Source organism: Benincasa hispida, chromosome 8 (assembly GCF_027475165.1).
Source record: "Benincasa hispida cultivar pf3 chromosome 8, pf3_genome.v1.1, whole genome shotgun sequence".
Lineage (NCBI taxonomy): Eukaryota > Viridiplantae > Streptophyta > Magnoliopsida > Cucurbitales > Cucurbitaceae > Benincasa > Benincasa hispida.
The window spans coordinates 13,505,337-13,532,383 of record NC_143485.1 but is presented as its reverse complement, the minus strand read 5'-3'; the positions used below and the strand labels follow the sequence as shown (position 1 = coordinate 13,532,383).

General features: G+C 32.9%; 2 protein-coding genes and 2 long non-coding RNA genes across 5 annotated transcripts; 3 read left to right on the top strand and 1 right to left on the bottom strand.

Annotated features, from left to right (window-relative positions):
* Window positions 1-2,053: 2,053 nt before the first annotated feature.
* Window positions 2,054-6,624, bottom strand: LOC150034370 (uncharacterized). The gene is made up of 2 exons (XR_016531073.1): window positions 6,502-6,624; window positions 2,054-2,433 (listed from the first exon to the last, which is right to left on the bottom strand). It is a non-coding gene; the product is annotated as an uncharacterized LOC150034370 (long non-coding RNA).
* Window positions 4,368-5,418, top strand: LOC150034371 (uncharacterized). Its single transcript, XR_016531553.1, has 2 exons — window positions 4,368-4,529; window positions 5,246-5,418. It is a non-coding gene; the product is annotated as an uncharacterized LOC150034371 (long non-coding RNA).
* Window positions 6,625-9,475: 2,851 nt separating the features above from the next.
* Window positions 9,476-15,210, top strand: LOC120082471 (DHBP synthase RibB-like alpha/beta domain-containing protein). Of its 2 annotated transcripts, XM_039037654.2 has the most exons (6): window positions 9,505-9,982; window positions 10,070-10,301; window positions 12,796-12,971; window positions 13,835-13,850; window positions 13,943-14,137; window positions 14,938-15,210. In XM_039037654.2, exons 1-6 carry the CDS (start codon window positions 9,904-9,906, stop codon window positions 15,002-15,004), a joined length of 765 nt encoding a protein of 254 aa, XP_038893582.1. In that variant the 5' UTR covers window positions 9,505-9,903; the 3' UTR covers window positions 15,005-15,210. The 2 variants fall into 2 exon arrangements, with proteins under 2 accessions (XP_038893581.1, XP_038893582.1); XM_039037653.2 differs by having other exon boundaries at window positions 9,476-9,982; window positions 13,846-14,137.
* Window positions 15,211-23,614: 8,404 nt separating this feature from the next.
* LOC120083924 (cytochrome b6-f complex iron-sulfur subunit, chloroplastic-like) lies at window positions 23,615-25,345 on the top strand. The gene is made up of 4 exons (XM_090316693.1): window positions 23,615-23,658; window positions 24,451-24,568; window positions 24,923-25,105; window positions 25,244-25,345. Exons 1-4 carry the CDS (start codon window positions 23,615-23,617, stop codon window positions 25,343-25,345), a joined length of 447 nt encoding a protein of 148 aa, XP_090172819.1.
* The last annotated feature ends 1,702 nt before the right edge of the window (window positions 25,346-27,047 follow it).

Sequence of the window (27,047 nt, the reverse complement as noted above, 5' to 3'; positions counted from 1 at the left end):
ATGATGACTACCTTTATATTTGGAAAGAGATGGTTGCTCCTAAAATCTTTAATCCCCTCCACATTGATTAAATACATGTTTATTGAAAGGATATTGCGGGAAACATGTCCTTAAGCCGGTTTTGATAAGTAATGAAAGGATGTTTGTTGAAGGAGGTCGGTTGAAAACGTGTTACTCGAGGTTTTGATATTTGAGTTTTAAATAACTAACCATTTAAGTCAAAGACATGTTAGGAGTATAATTAAAAATTAGGAGCAAAATGGAAAGATAAGATTCTCCCCATTTTGCCTCTTTTAATATAGTATAGAGGTAGATTTCTCTTACATTTTATAGTTTTTACTATTCAATTAAAAAAACTATAGGTTTTTTTCTTATATATATTATATTGAAGGAGTTTTTTTAAAGGTTATTTTTGGTCCATCATCACCTTTTTTAATTACTTATTTTTTAAAAAAATCAAACTAACTTTGTCATCTAATAAAATTTTCAAACTGATCAATAAAGATGTAATTGACTTTTCTTTTTGAGAAATATGTAATTAGTTTAGTTACTTGATTTCACAATATAATGAAATATAATTTATTTTACAAATCTTATTGCAATATTCCAACTTTAAATTTTTATGCCAACTTTTTAATTTTTAGTAATTTATTTAATAGATTAACATGCTATTGATAATTGATTAAAAAAAAATTGTGAGGCATAGGGACGTTATATAGATTTTTTTTCTCAACAAAAGAAACACAAGCTTGTAATCGATCGATAAACTTTTGTTTTTTCCAACAAATATTTTAATACACGAGCAATAAAAAGAGAAAATGTTCATTGAAAAAGAAAAAAAAAAAAAAAAACAACCTTAGCTATACGTATTCTTTATAAATTTACTCGCTTGCTAGACAAACACTAATATTTAATTTTATCAAAGTGGAGTTGTAAAGTAAAGGTCACAAAAGCCTAAACTTCATTTACTAAAAAAAAGTTTAGAATCCAAGATCTTGATTCGACACATACATCTCTTGCAACTTCAATATAACACCGACGCCTTAAGATGGTTCAAAAATCGAGAGAACAAAAATAAGGAAAGAATGAAACTCCATGTGGTGGTGAAAAATATTGAAGAAAATTCTATTTTTATAATAGTTGGAGATAAGAGTTATAAAAACTCTTTGAATTCGAGAACTTTTAATATTCAAATATTAATTATAGTAAAAGTAAAGATTAAACTATTTTAAGTGCATAAATAAATAAAATGAAGAAGGGACAAAAGTATAAAAAAAAAGTTTTTTTCTACATTCCTTTTAATATATTATAGATTATAGATAATCCAAGAAAATTAATGTATTTGAACGTGATTCAAATATTAAATTAATATGAATAAGATTCATATTAGAACTACATGTTATATATTAATATGAATGAGATTCATATTAAATATGTATTTGAATGTGATTAAAATCTTTATTAAATTAAATATGAGATATTTAATTAAATTAATTATTAAATAGCTATTTAATTAATTAATTGATAACTCCTCTTTAATCAAAGGGGAGTGGGAAGGTGGGCGGTTGCCCTCTCCCCTCTCTCTTTTAAAAGTTTTCAGTAGAGTTCTCTATGTTTTGAGGTTTCTCTCTTCTCAATTCCTTTTTCTCTTTTAAATCGATTCCAACAAATTGAGTTCTTGTCAAGAAACATAGTGGGAAGACATTTTGGAGGCATTCTCAACGAAAGAGAAGATCAAAGAATTGGAGAAGAAGCTTGAGTAAATAGAAGATGAAACTACAATGGTATTTTTCTCTTCTAATTTTAATTCATGCTTAGCCATCAAATTTATGGCATATGATGTGTGTAATTTTTTTTTCTGCATTTTTCATTTTCCCAAAACCAAAATAAAAGTGAAAAAATGCTTCTGGTGAGGATTCGATTCCTTCCATTAGTATAAGAGGTAATGTTGTGATTTTGATTTAGATTAAAAATTAGAAAAAGAATGGTAGGAAGCAATTTCTCTATACATAAGTGATCTATGATTTAAAATTGAGGTTTTGCATAATAGATGTTTATGGATTTTGACATTTAGATTTATAATATACTTTGATTCGATCAATGTAAGGACCCATTATTTTGGGTAAATTGTACTGCAATCGAGTCCTATAAATCCATGTCAATCGTGACAAGATGTTGCTATGAAGAGGACACGAAACAAAGGAAGAAACACGAAATTCGAAAAGCTAATTGCTAGCGCCGCGACGCTCCAAAAGAAATTGTCTAGCACAATGGCACTGTGTCGTAGTGTTGTCGGTGCTTCGTTTTGGGATGACCAGACTTGCTGCTCTTTGTCATTGCATCGCGATATTCTGATCGTGATGAATGCATGATTGAATGCATGATTTGCAAGGAGTGGATGGTCGCATCAGGGCAACTTTTTTTTGGATTTTCCTACAATAATACAACATTGCTCAAATCATCTCAAGATAGCCCATTTCACAATTAAATCACCCAAAATAATTCATAAACGTGTAATAACTTATTTTGACTAGCTTAGGACTTCTCAAGGTTTTGATGACACTCTTTATACTCAATTTTCTCATGAATCACATGAATTAATCATAATTTAAAGGTAAAAAATATGCCAAATATGACATTTATCAATGGTTACATATACGTTTACTATCATTTCAAAACCTTACATTTGTAAAATTAGTTGCTCAAATAATTAATTTAATAGCACAATTTCATGATTTTGAAATTAAAAATATTGTTTTGATAATACTAGTAAGTTTACATCCTAAACATTTGATAATTATAATTATACACTGATAGGAATAAAAGTTGAATGTCTTGTAGCTTATGTTCAAATGACATAGCTTCTAAGTCTGTATCGAACCATGTTATTTTGTATGCAATGTCATTTATACGCTTTAAGCCAACGACTTATCATAATTAGCATATGACTAGAAGCCATGTCTAATTCATATGCAAGATGTGCAATAATTTCAATTGAGATGGGTTCTCATAAGAGGTTATCAATCTACGTTGAAATTGATTTCTCATCAGTTATATTTTGAACCCTTGACGGGTGACGTATCTATGTAGAGTTTGCTAATTGTCATTAATGAGACAAAATTTTTAACATTAGGGGGTGGAATTAAGAAGAAGATGGAAAATAAATTGAATGAGATGCATAAGTATTATCTCAGTTTGATTACCATACAGATCATTATGAACTATAAGTTCAAAAGATAATTCATTTGTAAAATATTGTAACAACCTAGATTTGTACGCATACACTATAGGAAATTAAATATTGAAATTTATTGGATGATAAATATAAATATCCTAACCTTAATTTAGGAAGCAGAAAAACAATTAAAAAAATAAATAATAATAATAATAATAATAATAATAATAATAATAATAATAAATAAATAAATAAATAAAAATAAAAATAAAAGAAAATGGGAAAGAACGAAGGTGGAGAGAGCGAGACTCTAATGGAATGATAAATAAATAAATAAATAAGTAAATAAAATAAAATTGGAGAGAGAAAGAGAAAGATGGAGAGAGCGAGATTGAAGAGAAAATTGGAGAAAGCGAGAGTGGAGAGAACGAGATTCCTGGAGAGAACGAGATTGAAAGAGAAAATTGGAGAAAGCGAGAGTAGAGAGAGCGAGATTGAAGGAAAATTGGAGAGAGCGAGAATTGCAGCGAGAAAACTGGAGAGAGCGAGATACTGAGAAGAAAGTTACGCGATCGAAGAGAGAATTGGAGAGCGAAAAACCCCAGCGAGCGAGGCTAGCGAGATTGAGGCTGATGAGAGTAGAGAGAGCGAGATTCCTGGAGAGAGCGAGATTGAAGGAAAAATTGGAGAGAGCGAGAATTGTAGCTAGAAAGATGGAGAGAGCGGGATTCCCAGTGAGAAAGCTGGAGAGAGCGAGATTTCTAGCAAGAAAGCTGGAGAGAGTGAGATTCCTAGCGAGAAAGCTGGAGAGAGCGAGATTTTGAGAGCAGGGAGAGCGAGATTTGGACGGAGCGAGAGTGGACAGAGCGAATTTCTAACGAGAAAACTGGAGAGAGCGAGATTCTGAGAGCAGAGTGAGCGAGATTTGGACAGAAGCGCGAATTATGCGATGAATTTGGCCACGATAATATAGATTATACATAGAAAAACCCTAAAATTGAATACAAACAAAGAATGATGACGTAAGGACAAACGTTAGCCAAGATTATGTATCTTATTGAGAGGAATCCTTAAACCCTAAGTAATTTTAAAGAAGCCACATGTACGATGATTTGTCACATTGAGAAGAGCTGAAAACTACTATAAATAGGACCCTTTGCCTAAAGATTTAACCCATTCTCAAACAAATCTCAGTAACAAAGAATCGTGTGAAAGACTAAGTGTGAGTGAGGAAGTTTTGTGAGGTTAAAAGAGAAAAGCTCGGGTAAGGTGATGCCCAAATTTCCTTCTAGTTTAAAAAGAGAAAGCTCTACTGATCAAATCATAAAGAATAATAAGGAATAACTAGATCACGGTAAGTAGTTTATCTCACCCTCTCTTTAAGTGTTCTATGGTAGTGTACCTTTATTATGTTGCATGATTATGTTAATTGTTATATTGCATTACATGTTTAGAACACGTTTCTCTTTAAGGGACCCCATGCATTATGTTTGATCACGATTACGTTAAAATCAAGTTTTAATTAGGTGTAAGTTATGCTTCCAATCTAATCTTACATTTATGTTAATGGTTGATGTTGGATGCGACTCTGGCCCTACTGACTACATGACCCGCTAATCATTAGATGGGTTAGTTTCCGTTTAAGTCCTCATCTTCCTATCAGGGCGGAGAGATTTATGCTTCCAGGGCTGGCGGGGCATGTATGGTTGCACCCCTCCAGGCCTAATCTTACGTTATGTTTATGCTAGGGACTAACAGAATATGTATGGTTGCACCTCTCTAGTCCAATATTACGTTTATGCTAATGGTTGATGTTGGATGCGACTCTGGCTCTACTGACTGCATGACCCGCTAATCATCAAATGGGTCAGTTTTCGCTTAGGTCCTCATATTCCTATCAGGGCGGAGAGATTTATGTTGGAAGCATAACTGACCACCACATATTATTATACGTTTTCGGTCCCGATCATATGTTTTCATGACATGTTGCTTGTGATTGCGCATTTGGTCACTACCCTACGTGAGAACTACTTACTGGGTATATTATATACTCATCCTATATTTTTACAGATTTTGTAGGTAAGGACACAACGTAGATGGCAGAATTGGACGTCGCTCAAATGGCCAACCATCAAACTCACTATTATAGGCATATGCATTTTGTACCACCACGCTAATGTTTTATGAATCCTGATGTTTTGATAAATAAACTTTTATATAGTTTTTCTATCTAATTAATAAAATTTAGATATGTTCTTTGAAATTTCAACCAAAACTCATCTCATGATAGAAAAGTCTAAGTATGCATGTCGTAGCGGTCGGATCATAATGTGTAAGGATCGGGACGTTACAAATATTGCGAATTAAATGTCAGATGCACTTAAAGATCGTTTACAGTTGCAAGAAAGTGACTACGCTATATATACTAGTTGCAAATACACCATAAAAAATTGATATCCCAATGCAACAAATTGTCATTACTAATGAGTCAACAACACGTCAGAAGCGTGATAGATCTCAATGGCTTCCAAAGATAAAAATCATCAAAGAGTAGTCAATAATAAAAATTACTTAATTGAAAATGTGGATATTCTAGAAGAGATCTTGAATATGAGTACTCACAAGAATATCAAAATAAATGAAGATAATAATGAGATCTCAATAAATTATGTATCACGATAGGAAAAAGGATGGAACCATACTTATATAAGTTAACAACATTTTTGCATACAATGTTGCTCATGACATTTTTTATGAAAACGAGGATTACATATTTAGATCTATAGAAAAATGTCGAGATAGAAAGTTGACTTATGTGAAAAGAAGTAATCCAATATAAATTAATTAATTTTCAAATCGTGTGAAATTGTAGTTCAAACACCAAAAAGGTCAAACATGTGGAATGCAAGTGAGTATTTGTAAGAAAAACAAATAGAATAAGGTCAAAATATAGAAAGTGAGATAGGTTCCACAATAATTCTTGCAAATGACTGATGATATTGATTATGAGAATTTTTTCCTATGGTGGATACAATATCCTGAGATATCTAATTTATGATATGATTGTGTATGAAAATTTTAAGATACATCTTATGGATATAACCTTAACGCATTTAGATGAATCTCATAATAGTTATATTTTATCCTGGAATGATTAAAGGTACCATAATATATAATTCAAATATTAAAGAATTTATATATCACAGAGATATTGGAAAATTCATAGAACTCAATTTATGATTATTCTAAAATAACTATACAGAATAATCAGTATTTAGGATCTAAACATGAATGAAAAACCAAAATTTACAAGACAATAAGATTACCTGAAACTTAAATCACAATGATTTGTGGTGTTCCTCAACTATGCAACTCAGATCGGAATGGATAAACCCTCACTATTAGATAAGAAATAAGAGGCTGAAGAGACATAGTATATTAGGACCATAATCTTATATTTATAAGGTGATCCTCAGGTTCCATAATTCCTTCATTCAAATGGACTGAATTTTACTCAACAAGCCACACTTTTATATTGGCCCATAATTAAGATCACACAATACGTCCATTAAATAGCCCAAATGTCGCTGTTATACAATTTACTACTCATATATGAATTAATTATTAAATTATTCCAACAATCTCTCACTTGGATAACAACTTCCTTATTAACAATTATATGTTTAGTGCATGAATCAATGTTACTTTTTTAAAAAAATTCTTTAAATCACAATATGGTCCATTTCGTATACTAATGAAGAACCAAAGCAGCTTTTATCACATGTATAAACGTGACTGAGCCTTTAATGACTACAACCCCACTTTATGCAATGATATGGATCAAGTGTGAAAGATAGCATAAAAAGTACATGTAATGTGACCTAAACATGTATATTCCCAATGATCTAGCCTTTTGATGTCGCTCGCAAGTGAGCAATCAAATAAAATTCATAATACGAAATGCTACTACCTATACTACTGAGTAGTACAAGTGACAAGTCTACGTAGATCCATAGGAAAGTGCGTATATAATTTCGAGAGGAAAATAAAATGCAGGAATGTAAATTATAGGTAAATTAAATGCAATAAACTAAAACCAACCTAGATTAGAGAATAGAATCTACCCAATGATTTGATTGATTATAGGATTTTCTATAAATTATTCTTCATGATTTAGTGTGTTTAACCTACTTGCTCGGAATGTCGATTCAAGCGTTCTAATGCATTAATTAATTGCTTAATTGACCTAGATGCTCGATTGATTGAGTTCAAAAGCTTCCTTAAAATTCAATCATCCACAATGACCCTAGAGAATTTCACTAAGACAATTAACAACGCGGATAGTCTAACTTACTAATCGATTTCATACTTGAATTATCCTAATTATACAGTGTTGTAGAAGAGTCGTTCTAAATAACCTAAAATTACACACAAGCACGCTTGAGATTTACTACTTAGCAATTAACACTCAATTAGATGTGTGTCAATCTCTAGCCTAACAAAGAATATATAGTGGGTGATCAATCCAATCATACATTCTAAGCATAAAAGATAAAATACATCCAAGAACCACATAAACTCAATAAGAAATATGGTATTAAGCTTAAATCCTCAAAATCAAACAATGAGTTTCTCCTAGCCCTAAGCTAGCATACTCACCTTAACCACGAAACTGGTCCACGAATAAGATTACAATCATAAAAAAACACACACAAGAATTCAAAAAACTAGAGAAAAGGAGAAAGGGAAAGGAGAATATCATATGAGGGTTGAAAACCCCGGAGATGAATGACCTAAAATTGGAAAATTAAGCTTTTATAATAGTAGGTAAGTGTTGCGACGCTTTAGACAGTGCCTCGACGCTAGCGCGCACGCGGGCTATTCTTCACTTGAAAAATTCATAGTGACGCAACCTACAAGACAATGCCACGACGCTACCTTGAAATCTCCTATTTTGCCTTTTGCGCTATGCTGCAACACAACAGCACTACGACGCTCTCACCTGGGGGCAAATTTGTCTTTTCTTTTTCTGTTTGATCTGGTTGTTTCATTGGGGTTTCGAATTGATCCACTTTAACTTCATTTGCTCCCTAACGCTCGACTCTACTTTTTAGATCCCTGATACTATAAAATAAAGAATTTAACACATTAAATAACATAACAATCCTAAGTTAAGTTGAGCAAAGTAGCACTTTTTGGGTGCTACCACCCAACTAGTGCAACTTTATTCAAGAGAGATTGAACTTTACTCTTTCTAACCTTATGTTAAACTACAACTAGAAAGGTTTTATAGAGTAACACAAAAATTTATCTTCTTCTATAGAAAACTTAAACTTTATGTCTACTTTAAGAAGGCACAGATTCCTACTAAACTGACATACCATAAATTTCACACTTGTATGAGCATCATGGTCCTAAAACTTTGTATGAAATTTCTTAATGGATCCGCAATGATGGAGTTGTATTCCTTGTGGTATTCCCTTAAACACAAGGAATACTATGAATTTCCTTTATCAACTAAAGTTTATAGTTCTTGAAAAAGCTTTTGTTGATATTTAAAACAAATTCCTATCAAAACAACATAATGACAAGACTTTAAATGTGAATTTGTTGGTATATAAATGTTATGAACACCAACTTCAAATGCCAAAAACTTTACAATCAATCCTTATTGATTGTTGTACCTATTATACTATCAGTGAACACAACCTAATGATACAATTGAATATACAATACATTTACTTTCTACTATCTCTTCTTCTGTGTTCTTTTTCCCTTTCCTACTTTGTTTGTTCCCTTTGTTTTACAACAAAAAGTACATTTTGCCCAAATAATTAAGAGTACAATGAAAAACTCAAAACTCAAAAAACAAATTGATCCCTGATCCATTGATTTGATTTGGATTTTTAGTATAACATTCGACATCTTGGTTTGTATTTGGAGAAAATAAAAAAGTATTGGTTTGGATCGGTTTTGGATCAAATTTTTATTGGAAAAATCAATCAAAATCGAAAAAAACCGAATTTATATGTATGTCCTTTAAAATAAACTTTGATATTAGGTATATTTTGATAATTATGGTGCATATATATTTGTTGTTTAGAATAAAGATCACATATACTATAGAGCCTAAATATTTTTTATTTAGGAAAGTGCTAAGGAAAAAAAAAAGTTGCATTTCAATCTATAAAAACAGAAAATGCAAAAAATTGAAAACTAAATCGATAATAAACTGAATAAAATAAAAATCAATCCATTAATTTTGTTTTATTTTTATTGGACATCAACTTGAAAGCATTCATTATAAAATCGCTTAGTGTAACCAACTATCATCCCTACTAATAATAGTAAAACCGTAACTCCTTTGACTTTGACCTAACTCATCTGTTCCCCCACCTGACTCTTCCTTCTTCTCAATCTCTACGGCAACTGAGCGCCGCCACGACTCTCTCTGTCGCAGTTCATAACTGCAATCGCACGCCTCCATCACCTTTGTTTTCCTTCTCTTCCTATCTTCTCTCCGGTAACTGCGGCAGCCGCTGCCCCTGTATTCTACCGCTACTCGCAACCATTCTTTTGTTGACGTTCACACTCAAGTCTTTTGCAACTCTCTCCATCTCTCAATTCCTCAGTACAATTGTTTCGATTTCAAATCCTTCGCAATCCCGACCTTCCAAACAGGTTGTTCTCTTTCTTCAAAACCCCGCTTGGGGTTGCTACAGACCACTATGAACATACTTCCGGCGAAAATGGTTGAGAGTCTCTCTCTGATCAGAACGTTTGTGACCTTTCCCTCTTCTCACCTAGGTTCGGTTTAATCTTTCAACGCTTTATCTGTTTTATACGATTATTGTGGGATTGAAACATGTATTGACATAGATTATTACGTTTTAGGTTCTCCTAATTATGGGTTAGTTTCGTTCTTGCAACAAAATAGAGGATCAAGGGTGAGTTTTCCTAAAACGACATGGAGTTTGGAAAAATGTTGTATGCGGGTGGAGAATTGTTTGCAAGCACTTCGTCCTGCCTCTGAAGCTTTTGCTCAAGAGGCTACAGATGCTCTTAAAGCTGGGAAGGTTATTGCGGTCCCTACTGATACTCTCTATGGACTCGCTTGTGATGCTTGGTATGTCATTCCTGTTATGGGTTTTTGTGTAATTGTCTTGTTTTCTGAGTTCTTAGTCCTTTTGTTGCGGAAACTGAGTTGACACCTTTTGTTTGCTGTTTTGCCACTGAGGAATGCACTTATCAATAGTAATATAATCTTATTTTGTGAGTTCTTATTCTTTTTGTTGCGGAAATTGAGGTGACAACCTTCTGTTTGTTGTTTTGCCAATGAGGAACACACTTATCAATAGTTACATGGATCTTTCATAAGAGGGGAGATTGATATTTGTGATCTTGTTTAGTACAAAGGTTTTTGGTGAGAGGTCTTGACCAGGAGTGCGTGTCTCACACTCGCTTCCTAGGAGAGCAGGTGGTAGGTCTCATGTGGTTGGGAAGTAGTCATCTGGCAGGAATGTGGTGGGCGGTGATGGGGAACAATAGGGGGAGGTCATCTTTTTTAGTTCTGTTACTTGGTGATTTGGGTGAAAGATCGCTTGGTTGGAATTTAGATTAATGCAAAGCAAGGGACTCTTCTTCAGGAAAAGATGTCTTTCAGAGGCTTTGGTATGGGTGTAGCTAGTTTCAAATAGTAGAGGAAAATGTTGCATGGTAGCTTAAGAGAATCTTCATGGGAAGATCTTTGCTCTTTATTGCAACAGGCATAGAGGAAAATTGATGTAGGGGTCATTTAGTTATTTTTACTGTGTTGTTACCGTTTTCAGTTTTTGTGTTGTAAGGCTTTAATGGGCTGGCTGTAGCTTATCTTTAAGTTGTTAGTTTTGTATTTGCCCATAAATAGGTTTGTTCTCCTCCCGGTTATAACACAATTAATCACACTCCAAGTTTGAAACTTTTCTCGAAGAAGTTGTCTTGAATTAAAAATGTGTGGAGAATATTCAAGAAAAAACTGGGAATACCTTTGTTGTACAGTTTGAACCTTACTCCACCCTTTCGATGTCATTTTCATTCTCTCATCACTTGGACATCTTTTTGTTTTGAGAAGATGGTTAAAGAATCTGCTTTGCTAAGGGAAGGGTGTTCGGTGAAGGAGGGTGCGGTTGAAAGAGCGAGTTTGGTGCTAGAGGAGCGAGCCCTCTTCTAATTCTTGGTCTTTGATTAATAATGGATCGTGAGAAGTTTGTTCGTTCTATGATAATGCAACACTCGATTGGTTTAGTCCCAAGGAATGCAAGTTGGATTACAGTTGGTAGATCAACAATGTTCTTGGGTGGATGGGTGAAAATGAATGATGAGATGGCCCCTCATTTTCATTTGTTATAATTGTTTTGTAAAGGTAGATCTTTGTTGCAGGTGACTTTTTGAGAGGATGTCTTCTCTTTATGAGCTTGTAGGAAGAGGAGATGGGCTCATTTTGTTTGGGTTTTCTGTCATTTGTGAATGATAGTACTATTCCTTGCATTTCTTCCTTGGTGATGGTCCAGTGGTTTGTTTGGGCAGGGACTACTGCGAGTGGTTTAGAGAGCTTTAGAGCCAATGGAAGAGCCAGAGAGCTAACGTCCAAGTTTCAGAGGGGTACATAAATGAATCGAGATCACATCTGATTGGAAGGGATCTCGAGGATATGGAAACATGGTTAAGAAATGCTTAAAAGAATCCATAACTACTACCTATATCAACAAGGTGCACCTTTCTTTTCGGTAGCTTAGTGCCTCAGTCATAGGAACTCCAAAGTTAAGCATGCTTAGCTTGGAGCAATTCTATGTTGGGTGACCCTTTGGAAAGTTTCTTAGGAAGCATGTGAGTGAGAATAAAGCATGTTGAAAAGACTCGTGTTAGTTTGTGGGGACAATTTTCACTCTTAGAAGCAGTTTTAGACAAGTATATAGTGTGGCCAGGTTGCAGGGGATGCAAGGGAATGTTAGAGCCATTAGGTGCAAATCTGAATCCCAGATCGTGGATCTGGGGCATTACAGAGGTCTTGTGAAAAAAGAGCCCAGGAAGAGATGTGGTTTGGGTTCCTCGTTTGGGCCTTAGTTTCTAAGGATTTCTGTATTTATCTCTCTTATGCACAACAAGTAGAGCTCTTTTTGTTTTTGTGTTTGTCTGCCTTTCCTTTCTTTCTTTCTTTTTTTTGTTTTTCCAAAATACTTTTTTGTTAGGCTAATATTGTGGTGGGCTCTTTTTCCTTTTTATTATTTATTTTTTTGCATTGAGTATGTATTATTTCACTTGCCTTATGGATCTAAAAATGGGTATCAATTAGGCACCGCACAATTTTGGACAAAATTTTCAAGTTTTTAAAAACACTCTTCTTTCATGTAATTATAGGAAGAAGATTCTATAATTTTGTTAAATCATGAGATGTGTTTTCCCAGAAAGGATGGGTAACACAATATCCATTTTCAAAACACATAAGCAAAAAGTTGGACAAAATTGAAGAGGGGTTTTTTTTTGTTTGTGAAATTATATGCACAAAGTAACCATTTCTAAACTTAATAACGTTGCACTTTGCATTTATATAACTGTGGTTTCTGTGGGGATTAATTTTGCAGTTCTTCTGAAGCAGTCCATAGGATCTATGAAATTAAAGGACGTAAACTTACAAGCCCTCTCGCCATTTGTGTTGGTGATGTCTCTGACATAACTCGTTTTGCTGTAACAGACCATTTGCCTTCTGGTTTGCTTGATTCTCTCCTTCCTGGGCCTGTAACTGTTGTACTGAAAAGAGGTTTGTATTAGAAATCTGCTTGTTTATGCTGAGATAGTAAATAATATGTGTTTAAGGTTGAAAGTAATTTCGAAGAATTAAACTTGAGGAGCATTATTTGGTTGAAATAAAGTAAATAGGTTAAAAAACACTTCTAATCCTTAAACTAAAGTAGCAATTTAATCAATAAACTTTAGTTAGTATATAACAATTTAGATCATGTGATTTTAACAATCTAATTTCTACTCTGAAAAATGTTATCAAAATCAAGTGTCAATTTTTTATTCAAGGAGTTGAAGTCTGTCTTTTTAGACACATGCATTATCTAATCCGTTTATCAATCTACATTTATAAGAAATCTCATTAAATCTTTAACAATATTTTTCATGATAGGGATTAAATTGTTACAAATTTTAAAGTAAATAGGCTAAATTGTTACAAACGAAAAAGTACCTTCCATGAAGCTAAGGGACTTAAATTGTTTTTTAACCAAGAAAAAAGTTGTGAACTATTTCTATACGTGGGTACTTGACAACAGTTGGGTGGGTTATGATAATCTTTCAGATATTCTGCTCTTTTCACCTGATTCCGTATCATTTCTTGGTGACTTGTGGCCTATACTATTTCTATAAGTGAGAAGCAGCTAGGGATGTTAGAGAGCTGCCGCTTCCTGCATATTAACTTTTCTCTTTTCTGAAATTAGCAGAAAACTATTTTCTTCAAAAGGCAATTTCAAGTGCCCTTTTTGGATATTAATTTTTTACATCCCTTGCTAATGGATTGTACTGTAAATATTTACCCCATGTTGCACTTGCATATCTGAGATTATGTACATTTACATTTTAGTCTCTAACCTTCCCGTAGTCTGAGTTTTTTACATTTAGGTATTTTGCAGGTGAGGCAAGTATTCTTGAGAAGTCTTTAAACCCTGGATTGGATAGTATAGGAGTCCGGGTACCTGATGCTGACTTTATTCGGCTTATTTCTCGTAGATCAGAGACGGCATTGGCCCTTACAAGTGCTAATTTAAGTGGACAACCAAGCAGTGTTTGTGTTAATGACTTTGAAAACCTATGGCAACACTGTGCTTATGTATACGATGGTGGTGTTCTTCCTGCTGGACGCGCAGGCTCGACGATCATTGACCTCACCGAGCGAGGCACATATAAGATTCTCAGAGCTGGAAGGTACATTTATTCTTGTGATTCTTCGATTTACCTTAAGAAGTGAAAATAGTCTCCTCTTGCAATGGCTTTGTCGTTTGTCCTATTATACTGAAGTTGTGAGCAATTAGGTTCCGTTTGTTAACCATTTGGTTTTTGTTTTTAATTTTTGAAAATGGAGTCTATAAACATCCCTACCACCTTTAAATTTCTTGTTTTGTTATCTACTTTCAACCAATGTTTTAAAAAACCAAACCAAGTTTTGAAACTAAAAAAAATAGTTTTAAAAAACTTGTTTTTGTTTTTGGAATTTGGCTAAAAATTCAACTCTTTTACTTATGAAAGATAAAAAAGTAAGAAATTGAGAGGAAATACACTTATTTTAAAAAACCAAATGATTACCAAATAGGGCTTAGAAATTTAGTGTCCCTTTCGTGTTTAGCATGGTTCATTTATTGCCATTGCATAAATGTTGGTTGATTTTCCATGATGTGATAAATAAATTGTAGAAGAAAGTAGATAGTTCGACAAGTTTAAATAACGTGGAACGTACTTTCTTTTAAAGCTAAATGTAAAATCTATTTTATTTTTTGATTATTGTGTCAAATATATCAAAGTTTGTTTAATAACCATACCACATCATCATTGTTTGTTTTGATAATGCTAATGACAAAGATTACATTAAATCACAGCTCAAACTTCAGTAGCTGGAACTGCTTTGCAGTTGTTTAGATAAATTGAACCATCATCATCATCAAAATTTTGGAAACAAAAGCATGAAGCAAATTAGAAGTGATTATTTTTGTTTGATTATACATTTGCAGTGCAAAGGAGCAGACTGTTGCAATACTTGAAAGATATTCACTATTAGAAGAAGCAGCTAGCATTTGAGCATCACAATCTTGTCTTCTTGTTCCCAAACATACTGTTCATTATCATAGAGGTTGCAAAGCTTTTTTAGTAGGCTGAGTTAAAGTAGATCAAATCTAGATTAACAACTACATTTCCCTTTGTTTATGAAGTTCTTGTTTTTATTTGTTTAACAATGTAAGATTTAGATTTTTCCTCAAATATTACTATACTGAAGAATTCACTTATACTTGGAACGAGAAGAACTTTCAATTTACGTAAAGAGAAGAAAAATACATACAAAATGTGGTGGACGGGCTATTAAATTTTCATCAAATTTTCACATCGATGTTGTAATAGTAAAAAAATCAAGTGAACGTAAAAAGAATAATAATAAATCATTGATGTAAATATAATATAAATAATAAATATTTTAATTTATTAATGAGTGCTTGACACGCGAATTAATTATCTATGGAATTAAATAGTTTGTGTTTGAAGTATAAAGTTGAGTCAAAAAGTTTGTATGAGTTTAGTTATATTATTAAAGTAATATATAGTGCAGTTTTTTTTGTAATCTAAAGAAGTCTGTTTTTTTTTTTTTTGCATGTTTTTGTTTGCTTAATTTTTTTTTTTTCTCGATTTTCAACCCTCAATTGAGATGTTAATTTAAAATTTGTTAGACAAAATATTATTTTTTCATAAGATCAACTCACAACATACTTTCACATTTGTAGAATGTATGATTCCATGTATAAGAAACAAATATTTCATCAATGGTTTTGAATTTTTTTATGACATTTTACGTCAAATTATAGGTCAGAGTATGTATGTTCTGTCTGCTTAAAGCATTTATATGTGTCACCATTCATAAACATGACGATGAATTTTAGCAACATTAAGTCTAAAATTGATAATGAATGTTTGAAAGGAAAATTATCCATTTGTCTTATGAAATACGTATTTGAATCGTTTCTAACACAAATGTATGTATATTATATAAGTTTTTTTCTTATGAAATATGGAATGTCTATCTTTTTTCTAACTACACATGTATTATGGGATTAAAAAAATAGGGAATAGTAATATTCTTTTTCTTCAAAAAAGTTCATTTTTAATCCTAAACTTGACTAGTCGTATCAATAAATTAATATAATTTTCCAAGTTTGAGGTTACGACCTAGCTACGTCATCCTCAATTGTCTTGAATGTTTCTTGAAGTGAAAATACCAACACGGGTCTTCCAATATAGGATTGCTCCAAGCTAAACACGCTTAACTTTGAAGTTTTTATGATTGAGCCACTAAAAAGGAATGTACACCTTGTTGGTATAGGTAGTAACTAGACTCTTTTTAACCATACTTTCATATCCTCAGAATCCCTCTCATTCGGATGTGATATCGGTCCATTCATGTACCCCTAAATTTGGATCGTTATAGATGGTATCGATAAAACTGAAAGTTTAGAGTTAAGTTGAAATCAACATAAAATACGGAAAACAACTGTAGCCTGTTGGAATAGCTAATTAATGAACATGCATGCATAAATCAAATCATGCTACTCGGCAATTGACACTCTAGCAATTACATATCATAAATCGTTTTTTTTTTGGTAAAGTTAAACTGAATTCATAATTAATGCGTCAAATCAATTGATAAAATCAAGTTAATACAATTAACGAAGAATTAAAGGAAGTTTGTATTCAAATAAATACAAATTTAAATCGTTACACACAAAATTAGCAACTGGATTCTGCAGTACACCTTCCAAATTAGTAGAAAACTCCCCTTAGCCGATCATATCGAAATTGGCTCTAATTCCATATGAATTACAATAGAAACACCCAAGGATTCCATAAAAATAGTGGAAAGGATACAATAATTAGGAATGGGGACTAAAAGATTAGTTGATGATGACCTAAAAGTGGAAAGAAAGCTTACATAGTAGGGCCGAGAGCGTCACGACACCATTAATAATTAGTAGTATTGTGACGGTATAGTCGAAGCTTAAATTGAAGAAAATGAAAGTTATTAGTCGATATTGAATTGGGATATTGAATTGGTTATTATAGTCGATAGTTATTATAGTCTGTAGTCATAATAATTAGAGTTTTAAGATGCAGACTATTTTAGTTTAGGTAGAAAATAGTAGACACTATAATAATGAGAGGATGACTAGAAAAGTGTAAATAAATTTGAAATAATAATAGTATAGTTAATTCATATTATAATATTGAGAAACACCAAAAATTATAATTAAATTCTCAATAATATAAGAGTTTTAATTGTAGCATGAACAGTGTTTCCAAGGCATTAATGTAATGTTTATCTAACTTTACTGAGTCAAATTAACAATTAAATGGTCCAAATATACACCACTTTTATAAATCTTGAATTATAATTCAAACCAAAGTAAACAAACCACGAAGTTGATAGTATGAACAGTATGCCAGTTGAGCTACGTTTTTATTGGCAACAATTTTACCTTCTTGAATAAGCAAGACATTTTTTTTCCAATATTTGTTAAAATGTTTATCACTGTGTTTATTAGATTATATATGCTTTAAACACGGCGATAAACATTTTAACAAATATCAACAAATATTTAATTTTTTTCAATATTTGTTAAAATGTTTATCGCCATGTTTAAATCATATGTAGTCCAATAAACAACATATGTACAGTAAGGTACTTGGTTCTATAAATATTTTAGTCACACAATCACAAAGTTTCAAATTTATTTCATATCTCTATGGCTAATATTCATGGGTTTGATTTGTAGGTAATTTAAAAACATAAATTTAAAAATAAGGGATTAAAGAAAAAAAATGTTGTATATGTGATGGATATCAAAAGGTGTATATTTTTACCATCTATTTTATTACTTTTTAGTAAAATAATAATTTATGTGATTTTTTGACCTTATGATGCCCTAAATTGGATAAAATGGCTAAGTATGAGTCTTTTGACTAGCTAAAGTATGTTTTTAGTGATTGGATTGATCATATGAGCTTTTATGCAGAAATTTGACTTCGTTGCACCTGCATCGCCCAAAATGATGTGCTCCGCATCGCTTGCCCTAATACAGAAAAATGGGATTTTCTACTGCAATTCAAGTTTTGTTGGTTTTTCGCTTCCAAGTCGTTCTTTGACCTCAAAATCAACTATGGTTTCGTTGAGCATGAATTTTGGTCATTATCTAACCATATAGATTCTATATAAAGCACTTGAATCATCAAAATGAGGATCAATCACTCCTTTGAAGAAAACCCACAAAAATAAACCACAAACTCTTCAAGAACAAAAGTTCCTCTGAAGGGTAGACTTCTTTAGATCAATCCTATTTGTGGGTGTAGTCTCTTCTTTCTCATAACATAGTTTCCAATATCTCTCATGCATCCAAAGTTATCCAAAGTTTCCTTTAGGATGCATCTACTATGCGCTCAACATGGTAGGATTCTCACCATGTTATGCTTTGACTCCACTATGCTATGACTTAGTCAACTATGCTATCAACTATGCTATGATTTTTTGCCTATGTTATGATCTACTTCAAAAATTATGCTATGAGTTAATCTTAGCCAAGATTCTCCATTCTCTCCTATGCTATGAATCCAACTCTCATTCTCATTGCATAGTTTGGTCACTTAGCCAAATTTTTTACTCCAATCTACTTTGCCTCCAACACTTAGAAATTTTTCTTCCTTCAAGGCATAGTTTAGGTACTTAGCCAAAATTTTCCTTCCAAGGCTTAAATTCTGAGTTCATCTCTCAACCTAAGGAATTTTGTGAGGACTTTGGTATTACATAGGTACTATGTTATGAAGTTCATATGTGACATAGTAACACATAGATACTATGTATTACATAGGTACTATGTTATGAAGTTCATGTGCGACATAGTAACACATAGGAGGAAATAATTACAAATGTGATATGCATTTTTTTACACTATCTTTTGTTACTATAATTTTTACATTTAATACAATTTTGTCAATAAATTACATTTACTTTGTTCATTTGCAGTTCACGAAACAAAAACCTTACAGTCAATTGGAACTAGATGCAGTGAGAGTTGAGTATTTTGACTTTGTAGGACGCTACATATGATGCACATTTGTTATAACAATGCATCAATAGTTTAGTATGTATAGGTTTAGAATATGTGATACGATGACAATTTTGGAAGGGATAGGTCTTATATGATCAGATTTTTAGTTACTAATCGTTTGTAGAAACGTTATTTTACTTGTTAATCAATGAAGCTTTTTTTGTTCATTCGTTGGATAGTAAGTTTATTAAATATGATACTTATTACAATAAGATAGTCTGATGCTATCAATTAAGATATGTGTTGTTGAAATTTTGGGGTTGTGTAGTTGGTGGCTTGCAAGAGATCTGTATAGTTATCGGTGTGAAGAAGTTATGTAGTTGTTGGAGTTAAGTAGTTACTTTTAACTGGTTTTGTAATTGTTGGTATTTTGCAGGAGTTGTTTGAAGTTGGTTTGTGTTGTATGTAAGTGATTTTGCATATTTTGTTGTTTATGTATAAAGTACATGTTTGGTAACTGAGTTACTTCTTGGTGTAAATGTAAATTTCAGGTTAAAAGCTTGTTTGGGGTTGATTACAGGTTGCATATATGAGGGGTCTTAATGACCCAAATCTTCTTTAAAAAAAAAAAGGTATAGTTGAGGGATTAAAAACATCAACAAAAGTGTACAGTTGACAATAAAAATCGTCAATAAAAAATATATGGTATAGTTTTCTTAACAAGCAAAAAATGTCAATAAAAAGGCCATTCTTGACAGTTTTTAAAAAATAGTTGATGGACAAAAATTTCAATATTTATCTTACTTTGACGTTTGAAAAGTATCGAGAAAAGTATTTTTCTTGAAGGTTTTTTTTACCAAATAGTTGATAGCCAAAAAATGAATATTATCTTACTTTGACGTTCAAAAAGTATATAAAAAAAAAAAGCTTTATCTTGACGGTTTTCTCCATATAATTGATGGGCAAAAAACGTCAAGGTATCCTTTCTTGATGGCTAAAAACGTTAAGAAAGGGTATCTGGTGATATTTTTTGGCCGTCAAGAAAAGTAGTTTTCTTGATGGTCAGACTTTCTTGATGTTGGCTTACTTGACGTTTTTTGGCCATCAACGTAGATATTTTTTATGTTTTTTGTCCATCAAGAAATGCCAAATTTGTAGTAATGTCATGCCAATTAACTTATGTAATGTTAGTTACAAAATTATGTCTAAGGTGATTGCTTATCGGTTGAAAATTTTTTTTGGAGAAAATTATTTTAGCTTCCAGATTAGCCTTTATTCAAGGAAATACGGATGTTAAAAAAACATGATAACTTAACCATCTTGGACTACTCAGCCCAAACTATAAGGGTTGGATTAGGTTAGTTTTGTTCTTGGGTTGAGTTGGGTTGAACTTTTTCTATTTTCGTTAGATTGGATTGGGTATCGGGTTGGCTAAATAAAAATTCGGGTTGACCCAACCTAACCCTATATATATATTTACCTTTATTTAAAGTTTGACTACTTTGGGTTAATAAATTTATGAATTTTAATTTTTTTTAAATTGTTGTGATGAAAGTTTGTAATAAATATCATAGATATTTGGTTTTTAACATTTGAATTGTATGAGATTTTAGTTATTAGTCATGCATTGTAAATAATCTACGTATAATAAGAAAAAAAATAAGTGATAACCAAACAACCTAATCCACTCCAACCCGCGAAATTTAAGAGTTGGATTAGGTTAGGTTGGAGATTTTATTCGGGTGTTTTGGGTTGCCAACTCAATCAACCCAAATTTTCGACTTGGTCCAAAAAATACCCTCAATCCAATCCAATTCAACCTGTGTGCACCCTACTAGGAAGATCCATCTTAGATAATGTTACTATAGGTCACGAGCACCTTCATTTTCTTAAGAAGAAAGCTAAGGGTAGAAGAGGTGTTGAACCCATTAGATTGGATTTAAGCAACGCCTACAATAGAATGAAGGGGTCCTTTTTAAAAAGAGTGATATTTGAGTTGGGGTTTGACCCTAAATTGATAGCCTTGACTCTAAGTTGATAGCCTTGATTATGAAGTGCATTTTCACAGTTAAATTTCCAGTTCTTTTTTATAACAGAAAGATTCTCTTTTATGATCCAAAAAGCAGTTAATGAATGTTTTATTAGAAAAGACCCTATGAAGTATAGGGACATGCATTAATTCTTGGGGGAAAAAAAGGAATGAGCCTATAGAAGAAATCTAAGAAAGTAAATTCAATGAATAGATCTCGAGTCAACGGTATGACAGACGACGCTACCTATAGGATTGATTTTACTGTAGGATTGATTTGTGAATGAATGTTGGGTGGGTGTGAGTCGCTTGTGAGGAGACCCGCACATACGATTCTTAGAGGGATATGGTCGAAAGACTGGCAGGTACCTACCCGACTAAAGGGACTAAGAAATTAATAGAGTACAAAACTTATCTTCAAGCTTTACCCACTATAAGAATTTTGGCCTTTAATGTCGGTTGGAAAAAGTGAAATTGGATGTATAATGTCGGGGTTTTTTTTTTTAAAAAAAAAATGGATCTTTAATGTCGGTTTTAAACTGACATTGTAGGGGTACCTTTAATGTCGGTTTTAAACCGACATTAAAGGACTGCTTTTTTTAAAAAAAAAAAAACACACACACACAAAATCAATTTTCTTCTCCCCCTGATTTTTTTCATTTCCCGCTTCATTCCCCCCCCCCCCCCCAACCCCCCGTTCGAACGCGCCGTGCCATTTCTCCCCAAACCCTCCATCCAAAAGGCTCTCTCTTACCGTTGTCCAAGTTTGGCCGTTCGAATTAGATGGTTGTCGTCCATCCATGATCGCCCGTCGTCCGTCCTTAGTGTCGTCTGTCCCTAGTGACTCAGATTTTGGTGAGCTTTCGATGTTTTGGATTTGGACAGATCTAATTTTATCATTGAAAACTCTATGGTGGCATATCCTTCATTGAATGAAATATTGTCTTCTCGTGGTCTTTTTGTTTCCTTCTGAGGATTTGATTGAATTCTGGCATGTGGGTTTCAGTTTTCTTTGTTTCTCGATTGCACCTGATTCAGATTATAACATCGATTATGTGTGAGTTTGAGTGTCCTCATTTTGTGATTGTGATTAACCGTGTCTATATCGATTTCTTAAGTGCAATTCTCCCAATTATAATGTGAGAGTTATAGTTACAGACAAGAACTATTTTTTTTTTTTTAAATCGGCATCTCATTTCTTTTCTACTAGGGGCCTGGATAGGAGGAAGGAATTGAACTCGTTATCTTAGATATATTTGAGAAATGACAAAAATCTTTTAATTAAAGTAGTATTCTTGGAATGAAGTGTCTGCTCAAGTAATTTGGATTTTACAGAATCCCAGTTGCTTGGTCTCACATATTTTTCAAACTTCATTCACAACCATTTTCTTAAAACTTACTCCAAGTCTAATTGAATCATAGGTCGCTTCATAACCATGGAACAAAATATGGAAAGTTTTAATGTCATCAGTTGTTTGTCTTCCCATATAATTTTCATAACAATGCGTCTGAAGAAAGAATTTTCTTTTGAAACCTATATAAACTCTATGGTGGCATATCCTTCATTGAATGACAAATATTCCATAACACGAAGCTTAACTGATTATATTATCTCATTTCTTGAGATCTTTCTCCTTTTCAAAGATAATATTCCAAATTGGCTTAGAAATGGGCAAAAATTGTTCGGAGTTTTCTCTATTAATGTACTGGCTCCAGTTCTTCTAGCTCTATTGACCTTTATTCTTTGTTGTGGTATTGGAGAGTCTTCTACTGTAAACTCCATCACGACGTCATTAAATGTATTCTTCTACTTAACCTATTAATTTATTGGAATATGATAGTACGAATTCTCTTTGTTTCTCAATGTATACAATACTTGTTACATAGATTTGTGAAAGCTTTTTATGGTTTTATGTTTTGTCGTCATCTCAACATCTTAGATTTCACTCTAGATAAGGGTAGATTTACATGGTCGAATATGTGAATTTGTGTTGCTTCTTGTAGGTTAGACAGATTTTTCCAATCCCATAAAAAGTCCCTCATAAGTTTTTACAATCTTTTACAAACCGAACACGGAGATCTAAAATATTGAAGTCGACAACAGGATTGGATATACTTGTTCGATGAAGATTGTAGAAGTACAAGGCTGGAAGAAACTTATGGTTCATTCTTTCATAATTTATATTCAATACTTCTTATAAGAGAAAATACAAGCAAACATTTCAAAAGAAAAGAAAGATAATTATATCCCCCCCCCCCCCCCCCCCTTTTTTTTTTTTATTTTACACTGTTGATCGTCATTTAATGAAACTTAATATTTATGGAAAAATATTTCATGTCCAAAACTGCTTTTAATTTTTGTTTTCTCTCTGTTCTTACAACCGCAGTTATGCATCACACTGTTTGAAAATTGCACCTCATTTTTCACTTCTTAGTTTCAACCACCCTTTACTGATTCTCTATTCTTACAACCGCAGTTATGCATCAGACTTTGTTTATTTAAAGTATTTGTCTGGTGAAGCTTTGTTTTTAAGCATATTTACTTTAGATGGAATTTTTAATCTTTAACTTCGTATGGCTGATGGATACTTTGCATGGGCAGCACAACCAGTTTATAAGTATGAAGTAGTTCTGGAGGAACAATAGGAAGGTAACTATTAATTTTCTTAAGATCACATGCTGATGATGTATTTTAGCCTGTGAAGTTTGGTCTGGATTAGCAATTCTTAGTTAGCGGTGTTAAATTTTACACTCTACACTCATCTCTATTTGTGCTCTTAGTAATACAAAACCATTCTCTTGCAAGCTTTTTTTGTCCTCTTCAAGCTTAGTTGTTTATGACTTCCATTGAGTGGTTTATGGTAGTGGAACTTCTTAGGTATCATTTTTTGCCGAAATTATTTTAAAACATAAGAGTTATAAAGTTAGTTGTAGGTTAAAATATGGTAATGTTCTTAGTTTAGCATTGAAATTTGGGATCATTACAATGACGATTGTCCAACTATGGTAGTTATTTATGGGTTGAGTTCATTTCTTTCGTTATTTATAAATTGATTATATTAATACAACTTATATTTGTCTGTTCATACACTCTCATATGATATCGCTCGCACGAGTACAAGGAGGTTCTGGATAGAGGGCATAACAAATTCATCCATAGAATATGATTCACAATCACAACCCTTGTGCCATTGAATCAATTCGAAGATGCTAAGATTTTGGTGTTAAAATATTTAGGGCACACATCACTTGTTTCTGATGCTATCAATGCTAGTTTTTGGCTTTGATAGTTGTTTATTTATTATTATTTGTGTTGTGTAATATTGATTTCAAGAACTGAGATTCTGTACTAGCTGCATTTTGATTGTTCATCTGGTAACCTTTTGAATCTTTTACGTACACAATTTCAGTACTGGAGGTGCTGGTGGTGGAGTTGTTGCCAAGGATGCTCTCGGAAATGATGTTCTTGCAGATGAATGGCTGAAAGCACACGACCCTGGAGACCGAACCCTCATACAGGGCTTGAAGGTACTCTAACTCTCTAACTTTGCTTTAAATACTCTAAACAGCTACTAGCACCCTGCTGCCAGCCCTTGTTGCTTCTCAAACACCTTATGTTTCTCTGTTTCACATCTTTATTTAACTTCAAAGTAGAAACATGATTATTGATCATTTCCCAATGAAATTAGCATCTTTTTGAAAAGAATGTAATCAAAGTATTCAAATTGGAAAACTAGATGGAAAAATTCACGATTTGCTATCATATAATGGAAATGCAGTGATTGCAGATGTATTAGGTTAATTTCTATATGTGTTGTGATACTTGGAGATGAACAAATAATATTGTGTATTTAAAGGCAAACTGGTGATGATGGATTTCAGGGAGACCTTACCTACCTTGTAGTCGAGAAGGATAAAACACTTGCGACGTATGGAATCAACGCAGTTTGCACTCACCTCGGATGCGTCGTGCCATGGAATGCAGCTGAGAACAAATTCATCTGTCCTTGCCATGGATCCCAATACAATAATCAAGGCAGGGTCGTCAGAGGACCTGCACCTCTGGTAATACTTCTCAAAGCGTTTTTCCTTTTGCTTCCAAGTCATTTGAAGCAACAAGCAACAAGCTTCATCTACTAACTGTAAGATTATGTGTTGATTAGTGGTAACTAAATAGAGTTGAAATTTTCTTTGTTGGGACAGTCTTTTGCATTGGTTCATGCTGATGTAGACGACGGGAAAGTAGTGTTCGTCCCGTGGGTCGAAACAGATTTTAGAACTGGCAAGAATCCATGGTGGGCTTAAGCCTCCTTCTCATGTAACATCTCTTTATATCCATCTCTTTAATTTGAAGCAATTTTTTTCTTCCATCTCCTCTCAGTTTTCTCCTCTTTGTATATCTTGGTTTTGTTGGATGAAATATATAAGATATAAGACAATTGAATCCTAGGCTTTGTATTGATAAGCTTTGATATTAAGTACCATTCTCTATTGTTCTACTTTCTCTTCATCTTGTATTCACTACTTGGATTCAGGGTGGATTAGCTAGCTGCTGCAAATAATAGTGTTATAGTTCATATGCATTGTTAATAGACTTCAAGTATCAGGATTACTCTTCTTTTTGTTTCTACCTTATATATGTTTTAACTTTTAATACTCTTTCCATTTAAGTGGGTGTCTAAATTAGGGTTTTTGACCCAAAATTTGGGCCCAAAATAGAATATGCCCCACTTTTACTTAAGTTTTCTTGATCTGTTGCCTACATCATATTACCACGAAAATACCAAAACGAACCATTGTGCACGCAGATTGTGGTCTCACTCTCACTATTTGCTACACATTCCTTAGGGTTTAGGTTTTCTCACTTCACTCTCTCTTTAGTTTCTCTTACAACTCGTTCTTGCTCTTGCTCTTGCTCTTTTTTCTTAGCTCTTGCTTTTTGCTTCACTCTTTGTATTAAAAGAAAGTGAATAACAAAGTTACAAAATTGAAAGTAAAGGAATGAGTAGCAAGAGTAAAGAATGAGTCTAGAGTTGAGATCCCAACATGCGAACACAATAAGGTCTCATTTCGGTAAATTCTGTCGATGATGCAAGCAAAAGGTCAAAAATTAACATTTTAAAAGGTGGGGCAAATTTCATTTTAGACCCCAATTTTGGGTTAGTGGTACAATCTCCTCTCTAAATTATTCTTATCAATGTACCATCAACTCGTTTATGGTTGTAGAATAAGTCAACGAGTATTTGACCTGAATTTTGGGACGTCAAAAGATTCAACTTCATATTAACATAAATAATCATTGAAGGGTGGCATTCCCATAGAAGAGGCGTACGGATGTTGGGTGGAATTCCCATAGCAACAAGCATTGATAGTTGTTTACTATCAATGCTTGTTCTATTTGCTGTTTTAACCTTTTTTGGTGGCATTTGAAGAAGCAATATCATTTTCTTCATTGGTGGTGTAGTTTTTTTTCTCATGGTTACATTTCGGTTTATGGAAGGGGGGCCAACTTTAATAAAAGATCCTAATGGATAACATGCAATAAAAATTCAAGCCTTCATGTTGATTGAAGTTACCTCACATTTGTATTCTCTCAATCTCTTCCTCTACCATATACTTTTAATGGTGTTGTTTGTATATTTTTTAGGTGTTTGGAAGGGGTGGGGAGGAGATGGATTTCTTGCAACAACAAGGAATTCACGTAAAAATTGTTCATGGTAAATGCATTTTTGAATGCTTGCAGTTTTAAGCACAATTTCTAAGTATTTTCAAGTGACTAATGATATGGAAATTCCTGTTTGAGAAGTTATGGTGTGCTTATTTCTCTTTGGACCATATTGGATTAGAATGTAACACCCGTTTATGACTCATGGGTACTATTATTTGTAGTTTAGATGTGATTCAAAGTGCTTGATTTTGTGGATTGCATTATGGTAGTTCGTGGGTTATTCATGCACTATAGTAGTTTTTGTTACAACTTTTGAGATTTAAAGTACGTTGTGAGCTA

Coding starts and splice junctions, on each gene's coding strand:
- LOC120082471 (XM_039037653.2), top strand. CDS start 9,904: ATGAACATACTTCCGGCGAAAATGGTTGAGAGTCTCTCTCTGATCAGA. Junction 10,302..12,795: donor GGACTCGCTTGTGATGCTTG/GTATGTCATTCC, acceptor TTAATTTTGCAG/TTCTTCTGAAGCAGTCCATA. Junction 12,972..13,845: donor AACTGTTGTACTGAAAAGAG/GTTTGTATTAGA, acceptor GGTATTTTGCAG/GTGAGGCAAGTATTCTTGAG.
- LOC120083924 (XM_090316693.1), top strand. CDS start 23,615: ATGGCTGATGGATACTTTGCATGGGCAGCACAACCAGTTTATAA. Junction 23,659..24,450: donor GCAGCACAACCAGTTTATAA/GTATGAAGTAGT, acceptor ACACAATTTCAG/TACTGGAGGTGCTGGTGGTG. Junction 24,569..24,922: donor CCCTCATACAGGGCTTGAAG/GTACTCTAACTC, acceptor GATGGATTTCAG/GGAGACCTTACCTACCTTGT.